Genomic DNA, 15,458 nt, shown 5'->3' on the forward strand with positions numbered 1-15,458 from the left:
TTTTACCATAGTCCTCACCATGGCTTTCAGAAGAATCTTGGCTCCAATGCTTGAAGTAGCTTCTCTCGCTCCTTTTTTTTCCACTGACCTTGGTGTCACCATGTTGTTTTCCCTCACATGTCTGCACTCCCTCCTCTTTGACTAGAAGAAAAAGGGCTGTTTGTAGGTACCATTGTTAATAAATTCCACTAATATAAAGACTTCTGCAAAATCTCTCAGAGCCGAGAAGTCGATTTTGTCTAAGTTCCACGTCGGGGAATCATGCACTTGTCACGCTCCCCTGCTGGCCAGGCGGCCCTGCTGTCATTGTGAGGGCAGCAGTGGCTGCCATGGCACTGGTGCTGTTAACGCTTCTCTTTGTGTGTGGCACCAGGAAGGGGAAGCTCCTGCCACTGCCACCCCCGTCCTTTCACCTGCAGAGTGGCTGCCTAGGGATGGCCAGGCAGGCAAGACACAGAGGCACCTAGGCAGGTTGATGAACTTTCTATTAAAGTCTTTCCTGGAAGCTGTTTTTGGATTAGTGCAATGTAAAGATCTTGATAAAATGCCTTTCAAATTGACATACTTGAGGTTTCCTCTCATATTTGCCTTTTCCTATAGTTAAAACCTATCCTAGAAGATGAGGGTAACCCAGTTTCTTATTAATAGAAACCTTGGGGGAGGTTAGAGTTAAGCAAAACTGAGTGACTGGTGTTTATATGTGTAGGGTTTATTTTAGAACAATTGTGTTGCAAATGAAAGCAGGTATGTAGCTCTTTTGGTTGTTATTATCTTTAGTAATATAGCAATGTAAAAGCATGAAGTGAACATTTTAGAAAATGTATACAGAAAAGAAAGAGAGAAGGAGAGAATAAGAGTAGAAAGACACCACTGCCCATGGATCCAGCAATGAGACTTGATTGTCTGTCTCTTGGTCAGAGTCATGGTTGCTGCCTTGGTCTGTTGCAGGTGGGGGAAGCCAATGAAACACAAGCTCAATGGGTTAACTTCAGCTTTAGGTGGAAGGACCAGGTACCACCCCTGGGGATGGGCTTTTTGCACTGTTGCAGCACCACAGGTCTTGCACAGTCCTCTGGGGGAAGCCCCCAGAACTGAGTCTGGATGCTTCTGGAGCTGTTGGTTTATGAAACCTTCCAAGACATTGCCTCTCATGTCAGCATGGTCGAGCCAATTATGCCCTGTCAGGAGGGACAAAAACCTTCAGGCCTACGTATGAACATCCCCTGTGGATGTAAATCCCAGCGCCTTCCTCAGGGAAGGTAGATGGGGCACTTTTACAGCTGTGCCAGTTGTGAAACAGGAGGACGTTAATGGTAAAGAGCATTGCCCTGCCTCTGCAGGGTCTGCTTCTTACCTGCCTTCTCCCTTACCTGGCTCAAAACCCAGCACACATATAACTCTTCTTGTCCCCCTTGGGTGGGCAAGTGTGCAAACCTGGCATGGCAAAGCACCCTGATGCCTCTGCAAATGGCAAGAATGTTTTAAGTCATTAACCATTAACATTCCAGTCTCTCACACCTGTAAGTCTGCAAAACCTTTAAGTGAACTGAGTTAGGGTATGAAAGAATGTATTTGTCTTCCTTAAAAGCTAATTGTGATGTCAGCCTAAAGAATGATCTTCTGGTATTTCAAGGAGGATGCTATAGAAAAAAATTATTTGGTTCCTAAAAATCCATATTGTAAGAGTGACACAGAATCAAAGAAGGTTGGTGTAGAAATCATATCAATAACTCAGAATGTCCACTCACAGCTCAGATAAGTTCATTTATATGAACCAAATCCAGACCAGGTGGGGAAAACAGGAATGAGAGAGCAAAAGCTTTGTAGTTCTGCTCTGATATAACTTTTTTTGGGTCTTTTAATTGTGAGGTCTTTTTTTACTTCTCCCATCTTATGTGAAATGTTGAGGCTTGCTGCTTCTGACTCAAGCCAATTTTCTTTTCTTCCCCTACAATGCATGGTAGTTTCCTGTACCCCAAAGTCCATTCCTTAAAACAAGAACTCTTTGAATCACTTCTCAAAGAAGACAGAGACATATAAGTAAGATCAGAAAATATATACCTAAATTAATAATGAACTGTCCAAGAGTACACTCCAGATATAGGGCAGAAGAGATAACCACTCTAATTTATTAAATAGAACAAGAGGCACATTTCCCTAAAAACTGCAACGTCTGGTTAAGGTGAGAGAACATACAAAAGCATGAACATAAGATGTGGCAAGCCTTATGGTAGTTCTGCAGTTCGAAGACTGAGGGGAAAATCAACCTGGTTGTTTCTGGAATTGGAGTAAATGAGGTGGAAAAGAATAGGAATATTAGGTTGACAAGAACACAGAAGGTAAAAAGATTAGAGCAAACAGCTAATTACCACATGGGAGACAATGCTGTTTAAAATGAAAGAAGAAATTGCAGAAAGCTTTTTTTTTTTACTTATGTTGCCTTGACTGTATGCCTTTATCTGTATTTAAGGCTCTTCTTGCTTTGATCTCTGACTCTTATATTTGTTTTCCAAAGCTCAGAATTGGCAAGTAATGGGGAAACACCTGACGGGTGTAATTGCAGCATGGAGTTCTTCTTATACGTTTATATATATGAAAGTGGTCTTTAATAAACTTAATTTTGCATAGAAAATCTAGTTCAGTGTCACTGCTCTACTAGTATTTTGTTTACAGGTATTTCTCTTCTGCAGTTCTGGATGCCAACTATAACATAATTGTACCACAAATTTCAAGGGCAAGGTGGTTGCTTGTTTTGGTTTTTTGTTTTTTTTTTCTTTTTAAAGACATGGATTGTCTTAACCACCTAGATCTTAAAAAAAGGGGATTTTTTGGTGGGATTTTTGTGTTTGTTTATTTGGTTTTTTTTTAAATGATCTGTTTCAATGTCTAAGAAGTTCTTTCAGGGTGAAATTAGAACAAAAGCTGGTTTTCTGGAAGGGTTATCTTATACATACTCAATCATGTATCCTTATTTCACAAAACAAACATTAACTAGGGATTAGTTAAGCTACCAGTATAGTTTTGTTTTTGTGGTACAGTAAGGGTGTTTTATATCTTATTTAAAAGAAAAGAATCATTAAAACTGAGTATCAGTCAGGTCTAACAAATTGTGTTTAGTGGTGTTTCAGTAAAGGATCTGAACACTTCAATCAATTTTCTCTCAAAAACATCCAGATCTTGGGAAATTATCTTATAATCAATAATGCAATGTAATTATAACTTATCTAAAATTCCATTTTCTATGTAAAGATAAGAATACTAGTGAGAGGGGAAATGCAAGGTGATTTCTTCTGAAGCTCTTGAATGGAAGTGTGGTGGTTTTGTTTGTTTTCTTGTCAGTTAATGTTTATCACACTGAACATATGACATCCATGTTTTTTTCTGAAGCAGCACCTGGAGGTTAGACAGGATAGTCTAAGCTAGTCAAATTGTAGTAAGTATCTCTGAGTGAGTCAAGGCTCGACTGTCTACTTCTAGGTGTCCTAAATTTACCTGTCTTCATCTTAAAATGAGTCCTAACACCAAAAAAAAATGTCTTTAGTGGGTACAAACAGGTCTTTCTTTCATTGTTTTCTGGAGAGTGTTTAGGTGTCTTAACATAGGAGAGTGTTAAAGGTCAAGGACATGTTTGAAATTTTGCAGTGAATGTTTAGAGATGCATCAAGATAAAGCTCATAATGTGTTTTCAGTTCAGATGTAAAAACATGATGTTTATCATAGTGCTCATTACATCTATTGATGGGCTTTATTATAAAAAGTGTTAGTAATTTGTGCCTTTTTATTGGACAGGTTATCTGGATTTCAGCTTCCATCATCTATTGTGAGCACAGGATCTATCCTCACCCTCTGTTTCACCACAGATTTTGCTGTCAGTGCCCAAGGCTTCAAAGCTATCTATGAAGGTAAGAACTCTTCTTGCTGAGTGTTTGCTGTACTTAGCACATGTTTTTTCATGTTGAAATGTCTTCATGTTGAGTAATCAGCTGGTATTGCATGAACTGTGGGGTTTATTTTGTAGCATATTTAAAATGCTACTTCATCTTGGCCGTAGTTTTGAATTTTAAGTTTAATTTAAACTGATACTGCAATTTCTGATGGAATTTTTAAACAAAATTTGTCAGGTCTCCAAAGCTGGATTCAGAGATGGATTCATTTAATGGCTTTCTTATTATCTCCTAAATGATTTTTGAAGCATCTTTAGGCAATGTCTAACTCAAGGGGTGTAATGATAAATATGAGAGGAGATATGGATCCTAACTGGTCTTGAAAATGAATCATTATTCTTCTCGTGGAAACTATAAATTAAAAAATGACAACAAAAATATATGTATATATAAAATTAAAAACAAACAAGAAAAGCAGTTGAAACTTACTCTGTGGAAGGTGTTAGACTGCAGTGATGACTCAGTTCTTCTTAGAAATAAGGCCAAGCATTTCTTGTGTCTACCAAGAACTATGCTCATTAAACTGGAATGATACCTTTCGATACCTTTCGTTTAGCTCAAAGTATTAAGAAAATGGTTTTATGAGAACTGCAGCCTTTGTTGGGGAAAGTTAACAGGGACAGTGATATTAAGTAATTTGCTTGTTGGATTATAAGGGTGTTAAGGGTGTTTTGGCTGTAATTCAGGATTGTTTCCAATGTGGTGTTACTTCGGTTGTTTTGGGGTTTTGAGCGTGTTTGGATATTTTTACTGGTTTTTTTTTTTTTTTTTTTTTTTTTTTTTTTTTTTTTTTTTGTTTTGTTTTGTTTTGTTTTGTTTTTTGTTTTGTTTTGTTTTGTTTTTGTTTTGTTGTTTTGTTTTTTTTAATTTCATGGAAAATACAGGTCTTCTAATACTTAAAGCTGTAGAAGGCTTATTTTGAGATTACTTCTCAAACTCCAAGTGATTTTTTCCATGATTTCATAGATCTAATCCCTGACTCATAATGTTTATTCTGAAAAATTTGCCTAAAAGCAGTTAAGTGTTTGAAATGTTTCTATTGATACAGTTGATGTGAAACTGAATGTAGAAAGTAGTATGGTTTGATGGTAGCTCTTTGCTAGGAAGAGAATTTGCAAGTGTGTAAGTCTGTTACGTTAGTGACCACTTTTGAGAAAGTCACAATACCTTAGAGACCAGAGGTACCTTCAGATGTTTGGTGAGTTTGATCATGTTTGATCATTTATAGGACTGTTGAAACTTTACCTCCCATTCCTGACAATGACAATGTCTACTCCATATTGATACGTATCTTTCATATCTCATTAATGTTTTGAAATTATAGTGTTTTTTAAAGTTTCTTTTTGAATTCAATATGCATATTGAGAGGATTACATAGGTGCAAAGGACAGTGTCATGAATAGCTCAAACTTTTTGCTTTGAAGTTTTTCTCTTTGGCTGGGTAACTCACAGAATGTCTCTCCTTGGCAGCTATTCCCCCTTTTCTTTGTCCCTCAAACCTTATCACTGGTAAGTTAGCTAATCAGTCTCTTATTTTTTTAACTAATATGGGGGCTGTGAGAAACGACTAAGTTTCATTACCACAGTCTTTATAAGCTTTTCTAGGTAAATTGAAAAGGAACATCAGAAATCATGAACACACCAGGACCTGTTTTTATAGCCTCAATAGGAAGCTGCTTTCTATGCACCTTTATTATTCTCTTCTATGAGATGCATGCAATAGCATATTTCATCCTTTTATGCAATCTGAGTATCTTGTTTTTCATATTGAAAAGTACAGTGAAAAAGGCTAAAGGACATCTCCTGACTGTCAACTTAGGAACACATGCATGGAGCCACAGGCTGTAATATAATGACACTTCCTGCTGGCCTACTTTCTTGTAAAAACCCCAGCAGGAAGAGCTGTAATTAACAGTGACAGACACCACCACTTTCTGGTTAAACAACACTGCCCCCTTTCAGATTTAGGGATGTAAACCTGGCATTGTCAATGAACTTTAAAATGACTTCAAAATGTGACATCCAGATCTGGAAAAAGTGGTGAATGTCACTCAGGGACATTCAGCATTTCAGTGTAGACACAGGCAGTGAATACTGATGGTTCTAGAAGGAATTGTAGCAGTAAAGGGTTAGGTTTATTTTTGTGAAGGCTTGGATTGATCTCTGCTGCAACAGCCAGCTGATTTGCCCTACAGTTTAAGAACTTCCTAACTGTTCCCTAGACTACTTGTTACTATCTGTAACATCTTCTGGCTTCGGTGTCACATGTGAGTTTAACACAGGTGTTCAGTTCCTCTAGGACAGGGGAATACAGACCAGATATTACCAGTCAGTAGAAGTCTTTATAATCACTCTGCCAGCTACCCATCCCTGGCTAGTTTGCCTTCCTAAACTATAAGCCTATCCCTGGTATTGGCCAGCTCTTTCATTCTTCTCTTGAGTAAGTGAATTGCTGTTCAGTTGGAACCAAGGGGAGCATTGAAGTGCTACTGATTGCTGCTGCCAGCTGAGAATTTGGGATAATATGGGTTCAGGATATAGAGCTTGAAAAACTCAGTAGGGCACTAAACCAGGAAACAAGGCAAGTGAACCACTTCAATGGTGATCGAATGGCCTCTGAAGTTATTATACCCAAAGTTGGTATCCCTAGCAGAGAGAGAATATTTTATCCCCATCCCTGTGCTGAGGTTCTGACCTATGCCTTTAACACAGTATATTCTCCATTTATGACCTCATTTCCTGTGTAGCAATGTCATAACTGGATCCTTTGTGTTTTTAACATGGAGAAATAAGAATGAAGCTAGTGAAACAACATTATGATGCTGTAAACCCTTGAAGATTGGTAGTATTTACATGACTTAACCTGCTGTCATCCATATACTATGTGGATATTAGCATTAACTAAATCAGATCTTTGTTGCAGTAGATCAGAGAGTTTAACAAGACACTAATGTAGTTGGGCAGTTACTGAATTCTTAGGCTGAAATGTAGATTTCTTCACTGGATCATTCCTTCACCAGATTTATATGTGAGTTTCTGAGATTCTCTAATATTTTTAATTAATAATACTTTAATTTTTCTCAGCGATCACATCAGCTCTCTTAAGTTCTGGTACTGGTGGAAACTTGAACTGTTCATATTTTCTAGAAATTAAATTATCTGTGGAAGTTTCAAACATAAGATTGTATCAGTGAAAAAAACTATGAACTTCAGAAGTAGTAAATTCAGTTTATAACATCAGTCAGCTTAAAATGTTAAAAGATTTATTGATTATTACAATCACTGTTTCATATATAAACATAACTTTTTTTTATCAATGGAATTGGAAAATTGAGGGATAGCTCCTCTTTCTCTAATATGTGGTTGTTTTTTATAATTGCAGTGGTTTACATCATAGGAATATGTTTAGGCTTTGGAGGGACTGCCAAAGGAGAAAACAAAGTACTTGGACTTGTGCAATTTTGCCTAATTCCCTGGTAAAATCGGTTTAATTCCTGCTTTTCTAGAATGAAGTTAAAACCCCATTTTTTTAAAGGGTGCTTTGAGAGCTACATACAGAATTAAAAAATCAGCATTACTGTATCATTGTAGTAGTTTTCTTTGGAAACTCAGAAGTATTCTTCCCATACAGAAAACTTGCTTATGTTTGGCCATAGAGACAAATGCTCTTTAAGCTACAGCAGTTATCTGAACTGTTATGCATATTTATAATTTAGTGGTCTTCTATTAAAGTAGCATGGCCTGCCATTCAGGGAATCCAGCTGTGAAGTGGCAAAAATGCCACTTGTCAAGTGGCAAAAGTGCAGAACTCATTCACAGTGTGGTCCTAGTCATCAACACAAATGAAACATCGTGGGGTTTAGCTTATATTTGGATACACTAGTGTCTGCTACTAAACATTAAGATGCCCTGTAAGGTTAATATTACGTGGTTCATTTTAAGGGGTTTTATTTGGTTGGTTGGTTGGATGGTTTTGGATTTTTTTTGTTTTGTTTTGGTTTTTTTGGTTTAGTGTTTGTTTGTTTTGTTTTCTTTGGGGGTTGTTTTTGTTTTGGCTTTGTGTGTGTGTGTGTATGTGGTTGTTTTTGTTGTTTCTAAACATATTTTTTAGTGTAGAATTGGTGGATATTGTTTAAATGACAAACCAGATGTACAGGGCTTAGTGTTTGTTCATACCTTTCCATGACCTCTGTTCTACAGCAGCAACTATTCCTTGTCTGAAAAAGAGCTCACGAAGAATGTCCTTCTATTCTACTTGCCTGCAGGCCATATTTCCTTTTTTCTTTTGTTCTTTGATTTCTCAAAGCTTTCTGCTCACACCCAGCATTAACATTTATACTGTCAGTCACCTCAGTCTCCCTTATGCACCTTCCCAAACCTTCTTTTTAAATCCCTTTTGACATCAATAGCAGAAAGCAGTGATGCACTTCCATGATGTATAGCCTTTGAAGAAATTTTTTAGTTTATTCATCTCTTGCAGGTCTTGTTCTTCGTGAGTGTCTGTTACCTTGTGAGAGATTGTTTTGCTTTGGTTGGTTTTTGTTTTGTGTTTGTTTTTATTTGTTTGGTTTGATTTTTGCAGTTATTGTGTTTGGTTGGCTTTTTTATGGTTCAATAAAATAAACAAAAAAAATTGAAAAATTTCCCCTACCAATTTAGTATTGTTCTGTGAGTTTGCCAAGGTAATTTTCCTGACACTGTGATTTTTCCAGTCAACATGAACCTCCATGAAGATAATCGACTTCTGGACTCAAGCTAATGTTTTTTGGGTTTTGCTTGTTTCCCTCCCTCAAGTATCAAAATACCTTTTCTGCACTTAATTTTAAGAGTAAAAGTTTGCTTGTCGTTTGGTCAGTGCTTGAACTGCTTCCTACTCCTTGTCCCTGAGTCTGGTTAATGGCTGTGTAACTCTCCCAACAAACTGTGACACAATGATGAGAGTAGTTACTCTCTGGGGATGGATGAATAATCCAATGAATAATCTGAGGTAAATATTTCAAGTTCACAGTAGGAAGCTAAATTGGCAAGAAAATACCAACTCTATGCAACTTGTATGCATAATGATTCCCTGCTATTCAGTGCGAGATGAGTAGTCTCCTGAATCTTCAATCATTGCCAGTTAATCTCTGTGGTTTAGTCATGGATCCTCTTTTATCTATTTGTTAAGCAATATTTAATTTTAATGGAATCATAGAATATTGGAAGAAACTGTAAAAATCATCTATCTCAAAACCCCACCATCACCATGGGCAGGGAATCCTTCTGTAAGCAGATTCAATCATTGGAACAATTTTGATTGTTCCAGTGATGTGAAACTGTGAATGATTTATGAACATCAGTGGATTAGTATACTCGGCTTAGAAAAGCTCCAAAATATTCTAATGAGTATCTAACAATGAAATCGAGAGTTAGGCCTTTCGTTCTATATTCTCCTGTGTGGATTTTGGGAAGAATTCAGTTTATCACTCCAAAACCTGTAGTATTTTATATTCTGCTGTGGTTTTTGGAGAAAGAAGCAGTGTGAATTCTATGAGTTTAATATTTTTAAATGTTAAAAGTACAGACTACCCATTTTAAAGCTTTCCTTTGGTAAGAAAACATAACTAAAATTAATACTGTAGTAAAAGCTGCTGCTGCTGTAAATGTAATATTGACAGTTTTTTCTGTTATTTTAATTTGCCAAAAGACCTTCTAACATGCTGATATGTTTCCATTTTTAGTTAAATACCTCTTGCTATTTTGGTAGATTTTCCAAACTAAGTTGTTTGTTGAACCTTTTATGAATATGTGTTTGTGTATGCACATGATGAAATAAACCAAAAACTTGAAATAGTGAAAGTGGAGACTGTAAAAGGACTTTTGTCCTTTTGAAATTTGTAGTTGTACATCTCTGGAGTGAATGTGATTGTTTTCTAAGAATGAATTTGGATATAGATTTCCTTTGTCAACTACAGTCCTTACAAAATGAAAATTTTTTCTCTCTCTTTCTTTAGCAATTTTTCTTTAAAATAACATTTTTTGTAAGGATATCATATAAATGACTGTTAATGATGACATATAGGAAAGAAATCATAATGCAGTTAAAAAAACCCCTTGATATTTCATGTATCACACCATGCCATAATTAGTAGCAGCAAAATCTCAGGGCAGAAGAAGTCTAGCAGGGCTGTGAACCTATTCTGTAAGACGTCTGCTACCTAATCTAGAATATCAATGATTTAGATATCAAAAAAATTTTAACAATATCAGCTAAAGAAAATTATATTTAATTCTACATATATTCAGAAAACTTCTGAAAAACGAAATGCAGTGTTTGTGAGGAGAGATAGGTAAAATAGTCTGCTTGTGTTCCGAAGTGTATGAATTGGTTAAAGAAGGGAAAATCCTTTCACTTAAATATTGCATTTCAGCAATATTCAAAGGACCAGGAGTCAGAAATCTGGAATGCTATTTTCTTAAAATGTCTAAGGGCAGAAATTTCCAAAGAAGAAGTAGGAAATTATTTCCTAGACAAAAGGATACTGTATTGAAAATTGTGATGGAATACGCCCTACTTGAATTGTCTGAAAAATTAAATTAAATGTTGTAGGTCTCATTATCAACCCCTAAATTTTGTACCTAGAGGAAGAATAACTGTTATGTTATGGCAATTATGTTAGTCAATTTGTAAGCTATGTCACCTGTGTTCTGCTTCCCAGCTTTCAGACAGGCTCAGTCTTTCTAGCTTGATCCTTAATGAGGGAAAGACATTCTTCCTGTGGCTGGTAGCCCTTGCAAAAGTAATTATATGCTTTAAGATAAGTTCTTGGAACTGTCTTTTTGACAGCATCTGATTCCAGAAGGGATTATTTTGTGCCTTCTGGTGACTTACTGATCCATGTAAGAGCTACTGTGATCTTTGTCCTTGGTACATGAATCAGTAACAAAGACACTGTTGGTGGTTCATACCTTGTAATGATTTAGTGGACTCATAACCTCCCTCCACAAAATTCTTACTTCTGCTACTATTTGAGATCACGAACCCAAAAAGGAAAATGTTTTGGTAAAAATGGCTTACTAGAGAGAAATATTAAGGAGTTGGTCCTCTGCTACTATGAGGTGCCAGTCCTAAACCAGAACAGTTCATTCTATCCTGAAGAACAGAAGTGGAAACTTGGTGTTGTAACAGGTTTCTCTTTCTGTATAGCCTAAATAATTTACTACAGTGGTTTCATGCTGCTGCTACATCCTGAGAGATCATCATCCCAACTGTGCTGATATTAATATCCAGTTTCATGTTCTTTCTTGTCTGTCTTCATTGATGTGTGTTAGTGTGACTAATATTAACTTGTGAGAAACACTTCAAGAGTTTTCTGAAATGTCACAATTATCTAAGTTCAGTCATTGCCTCATCTGAATAAGTATTAAGTTTATTGTTGTGATTTAGCCCCAGGGGGCAGCTAAGGACCATGCAGCCACTTGCTCACCAGCCCCACAGTGGAATGTGGGAGAGAATTGGAAGGGTAAAAGTGAAAAAAATGTGGGTTGAGTTAAAGACAGATTAATAGTTAGAGCAAAATTTATGTTTGCAAGCAAAGCAAAGTAAGGATTTCATTCACTGTTTCCTATGAGTAGGCAGGTGTCCATACATATCCACAAAAGCAGAACCCCATTCTGTCTATGGTTGCTGGGGAAGAGAAATGCCATCACTCCAAACATCCCAGAGCAATGGCAGCCCCAGCCAGACTCCAACCCTGCCCATTAGATTGCTGAGCATGACACTATATTGTACAGAATAGTGCTTTGGTGAGTTGATGTCAGCAGTCCCACCTGTGTTCTCTCCCACCATCTTGTGCACTTCCAGCCTGGTCATTGACAAGACAGAAAAGGCCTTCACACAGGCCAGGTAAGGGCTGCTCAGAAATTTCTGAAACATCCCTGTGTTATCAAAACTGTTTTCATCACAATTTCAAAACCCCATTCTAACTACTATGAAGAAATTTAATTCTGTCATACCAGGAGAAACATGCAGCATTATCCAAAAATCCTGTAGATAGTGTTGTAGGTAGCTTAAAAAAAAAGAACTCCAAACAAACAAAAAAACCCCAAAATAAGCAAACCTCACTCCTACTGAATAGAAAGAGACTAACTTTCCTCTTCAAAATGCTCTAGTCCTTCTATCTGGACTTTATTTTTTTAAGTTAAAATATGTTATTTTGTAGCTGAAATAATTTGATAAACAAGCATTATCAAAACTTCCATAATTGTAAAATTGCGGGGGGTTTTTTGTTTGTTTGTTTTTTTAAATTCATCTACATAAGGAATTAAAGGAATTCATCTCCTCTCCAAGTGCTTTTCTGAAACAAGCCACTCAATGTGACTTAACAGAATTAACATTTTTGTTTGTTCTGTTTTACAGCCAAATGAGATTTGGTGGGATAGCTTTTTGTTCATAGCCTCGCAGATTTGATGGAGATAGAATTTTAATTAAGCAGCCTGTGTCCTTCCTTACTCACTCTGTACTTATTGTAAACAGCAAGTTTGTCCCAAATATCAACATGCCAGTAGTTAAAGAAGCCTGTTTTCATTTCAAACTCCATTTTGCCTGAACTTTCAGTTCTGGACTTAGTGTATTCCTTTTTACTAATGTGGGAATCAAAATAATGCCAGTATCTTGAGTATGTTGCCAAACTACTCACAGGAGATTTTTGATGCATTTATTGCCAGGCTTCTATTTGGTTAAAAAGTTAGATCCTAATTTCTTGTTACTGGATATACTCAGTAGTGTTAACTTAGATTCAGATGGTTGCAAATTAAATACAACTGTAATTTACCTAAATTTTAATGAATGACTATGACTTGCTTCATTTGTGGCCTTATTTGTAAAGCAAGTTATTTTTTCCTTTGACCAGCACAAAGTAGGAGAAGTTCTAATGGGCTTTCCAACTCTCAGATAACAAAAATGCATTTCCAGCCATACAAGTTCTGGTTTGTTGTAGCCTTTATATTGCTTATATTTTTTGCTATCTATTTTCCATTAAAGTAATATCACTTTTTATTATGAAAACTATATTTCTGCCTCTATAAAACAGCCTCTGCAGCTTACTAAGAGTTACTGTTGATAACTACTTTGTATTTATTATGAATCTGCCTGAAATGGCAAAGATGACTTAGGGATTTTATGTCTTTTGTTGCAAAAATAAAAGAAAATGGAAAAATCTCTATCTCATCTGGAATCATTGTTTCCAGATTTTTATTCTTTGAAACTGGCAGAAGGTGTAATGTGATGCAGGGTTGAATTAGTATTTCTGGAATAAACCCCTGTGGGTTATTGAGATAGAAAATGGGAAGTTGGATTTGCTAGCACTGTAGCCAGCAGCCGTTATCCTGATTAATTAAAGGTTGTATAATTTGCTGTGTTAGATGGATAGTTAGCAAATAAATACAGTCACATACCTTGCTTTTCATCTTCTCTTGTATAACTAATCCATTAATAATTGCACTTTGAATTACTTTCTTTTTCATATCCTTCCCATATACTGAAGGATGCATTTACATAACATTCCAAGTTTTTCTTTTGCAGTTGGGATAATAAGGCAAATAGATGGAAGTTTGCAACAAAATGTACTCATCAAAAAAGGCATGTCTAATCTTTTACTAAACTTAGATCTTGCTTAGTAATGAAGAAAGTAATTGGTATGTCACTAACTTGTTAATTTTGAAGAAAGGGGCTAGATTGCTTGTAGTACACATCATGTAGATGTTACATTTTAACTGAAACTTTTGAGATTTGTTCTATCACATGATAAATCTATCACATGATCCTCACCTCCATGTTTTTATACTATCTATTGGACTACTTTGCGTATTGAATATCTAAATATAGTTACTTCATCCAAGTAATCTCATTAACTTTATTAGGTATATGTGTTGCTATAAATGAGTCTGCAAAACCATTTAGAATACTTGTTAACTGTATTTTGTATTTATATCCTTTAACACTTTGAAATCTTTTATCTTATATATACTGGAAGACTTCCTAAAACATTTATGGAATTATCTATGCTTGGAATACTTTCGAGAAATCTTACCTTAAGGTTTTTTGAAGTTGGCTTATAGGATTGACTTGAAAAGGGCTATGGGAAGCATGGAAGGTCACATAATCTCCTTGAATGTATTTGATGTGTTATGTCAGTGGATTGTAAACCTGAAGTCACAAGAAGGTTAAAGCAGCAGTTTTGGATATGAAAAAGTCAGCATTCTTTCCGTGTGTATGTATGCAAACCCAAAATTGTTAGAGTAATCAGTCTTGGGTATTTACTCATTAATAGTCCAGATAAAATTTTTACACAAAAGAAAAAAAGAACAAGAGGGAGGTTATAGTTGAACAAACAATTATTGGTTTCTGTTCTTTTTCCTTGTATTATGATTATCCTTCCCCTGCTCATCTGAGTCTACTAGTTGATATTTTCTTATTCCTCAGTTTAGGATGCACTTGAGGTTATTCTTACTTAAAATTATTTTATGTTTTCTCTTTTTTCCATGGTCTACAGTTCCACCATACTGACTTAATATGGTGTCCCATGCATGCTAGCTACAACTCCTTTGTATTTTTGTTATTTCTAAACTCAATTTTGTCTGGGTCTGCTTTTCTGTGGTTGACTATGAGTGAGTTGATCATCACTGTGAGATACCTAGTGCCAAGTCTTTGTCTCATCTCTTACTTTTCGTGCACGTGTATTTCCCTGGACTTCATCCCTTATCTCTACTTCTCAAAGACTCAAAGCAAGCTTGTATTTCTCTGAACCATGTCATTGTGCCAGTTGCAAAATACTTGTTCTGCATAGACTGTAGCTGTTTGTTACAGCTATTCATTTAAAACTCTGGTTGTACCATCAGAAAAAAAAAAAAAAGAAGGAAAAAAACAGAGGAAACCAAATTAGCTTTAGACAGCCAGTAAATTAGAGAAATTGCTATCACAGCTAAATGAAGTAAAGCAAAGCTGCAGGCAAGTTTGAGAATTTCATGCAGGGTGAGCCTGACTGTAGAAAGAATCGGTCCTGAGGCCTTGCAAGCCCTTTACAAAGCTTATGGTCTGTTACTGAGGATGGCAGTACTAGATTACAGGGCTTCACAGTCATAAAACATGGCATGCATAAAACAGTTACTTCTCCTGATACGGCATTAGTTTTCAAAATTGCCTGTTTTAATCAAAGCTTTCATTAGAAGTCTCCAGAGAACTGTTGACTGTGAAATCCTTTACTGGTCTGTGTACTACCCAGCAGCTAGGGTGACCCTTGCCTGACTAGCTCCTTAAATTTGTGATAGCTGGATACAGAGCTATTCATAGAAGATTATAATCATTGAATATTTCAAAAGCCAATTAACATTAGAAGCTTGTGTTAATATTAGAGAAATAATCTCAAAGCAGAAGTGTCTGTTTGCCTTCTTTGACTTTACAATGCAATTTGAAGGACTACCTTAGCTGTCTATAAGTTGAGCATTTTAATCATAGAATAGTTAGGGTTGGAAGGA

The 15,458-nt window shown here is 36.1% G+C and overlaps 1 protein-coding gene across 2 annotated transcripts in view; it reads left to right on the forward strand.

Annotated features, from left to right (window-relative positions):
• The window catches only part of CSMD1 (CUB and Sushi multiple domains 1), a 1,072,714-nt gene that overhangs the window by 326,878 nt on the left and 730,378 nt on the right, over window positions 1-15,458 (forward strand). For both annotated transcript variants that reach the window (XM_014869526.2, XM_088162298.1), the window contains exon 3: window positions 3,790-3,902. In XM_014869526.2, coding sequence (XP_014725012.1) covers window positions 3,790-3,902 — 113 coding nt within the window. The remainder of the gene's footprint in view (window positions 1-3,789; window positions 3,903-15,458) is intronic.

This window comes from Sturnus vulgaris, chromosome 3 (assembly GCF_052056855.1).
Source record: "Sturnus vulgaris isolate bStuVul1 chromosome 3, bStuVul1.hap1, whole genome shotgun sequence".
Lineage (NCBI taxonomy): Eukaryota > Metazoa > Chordata > Aves > Passeriformes > Sturnidae > Sturnus > Sturnus vulgaris.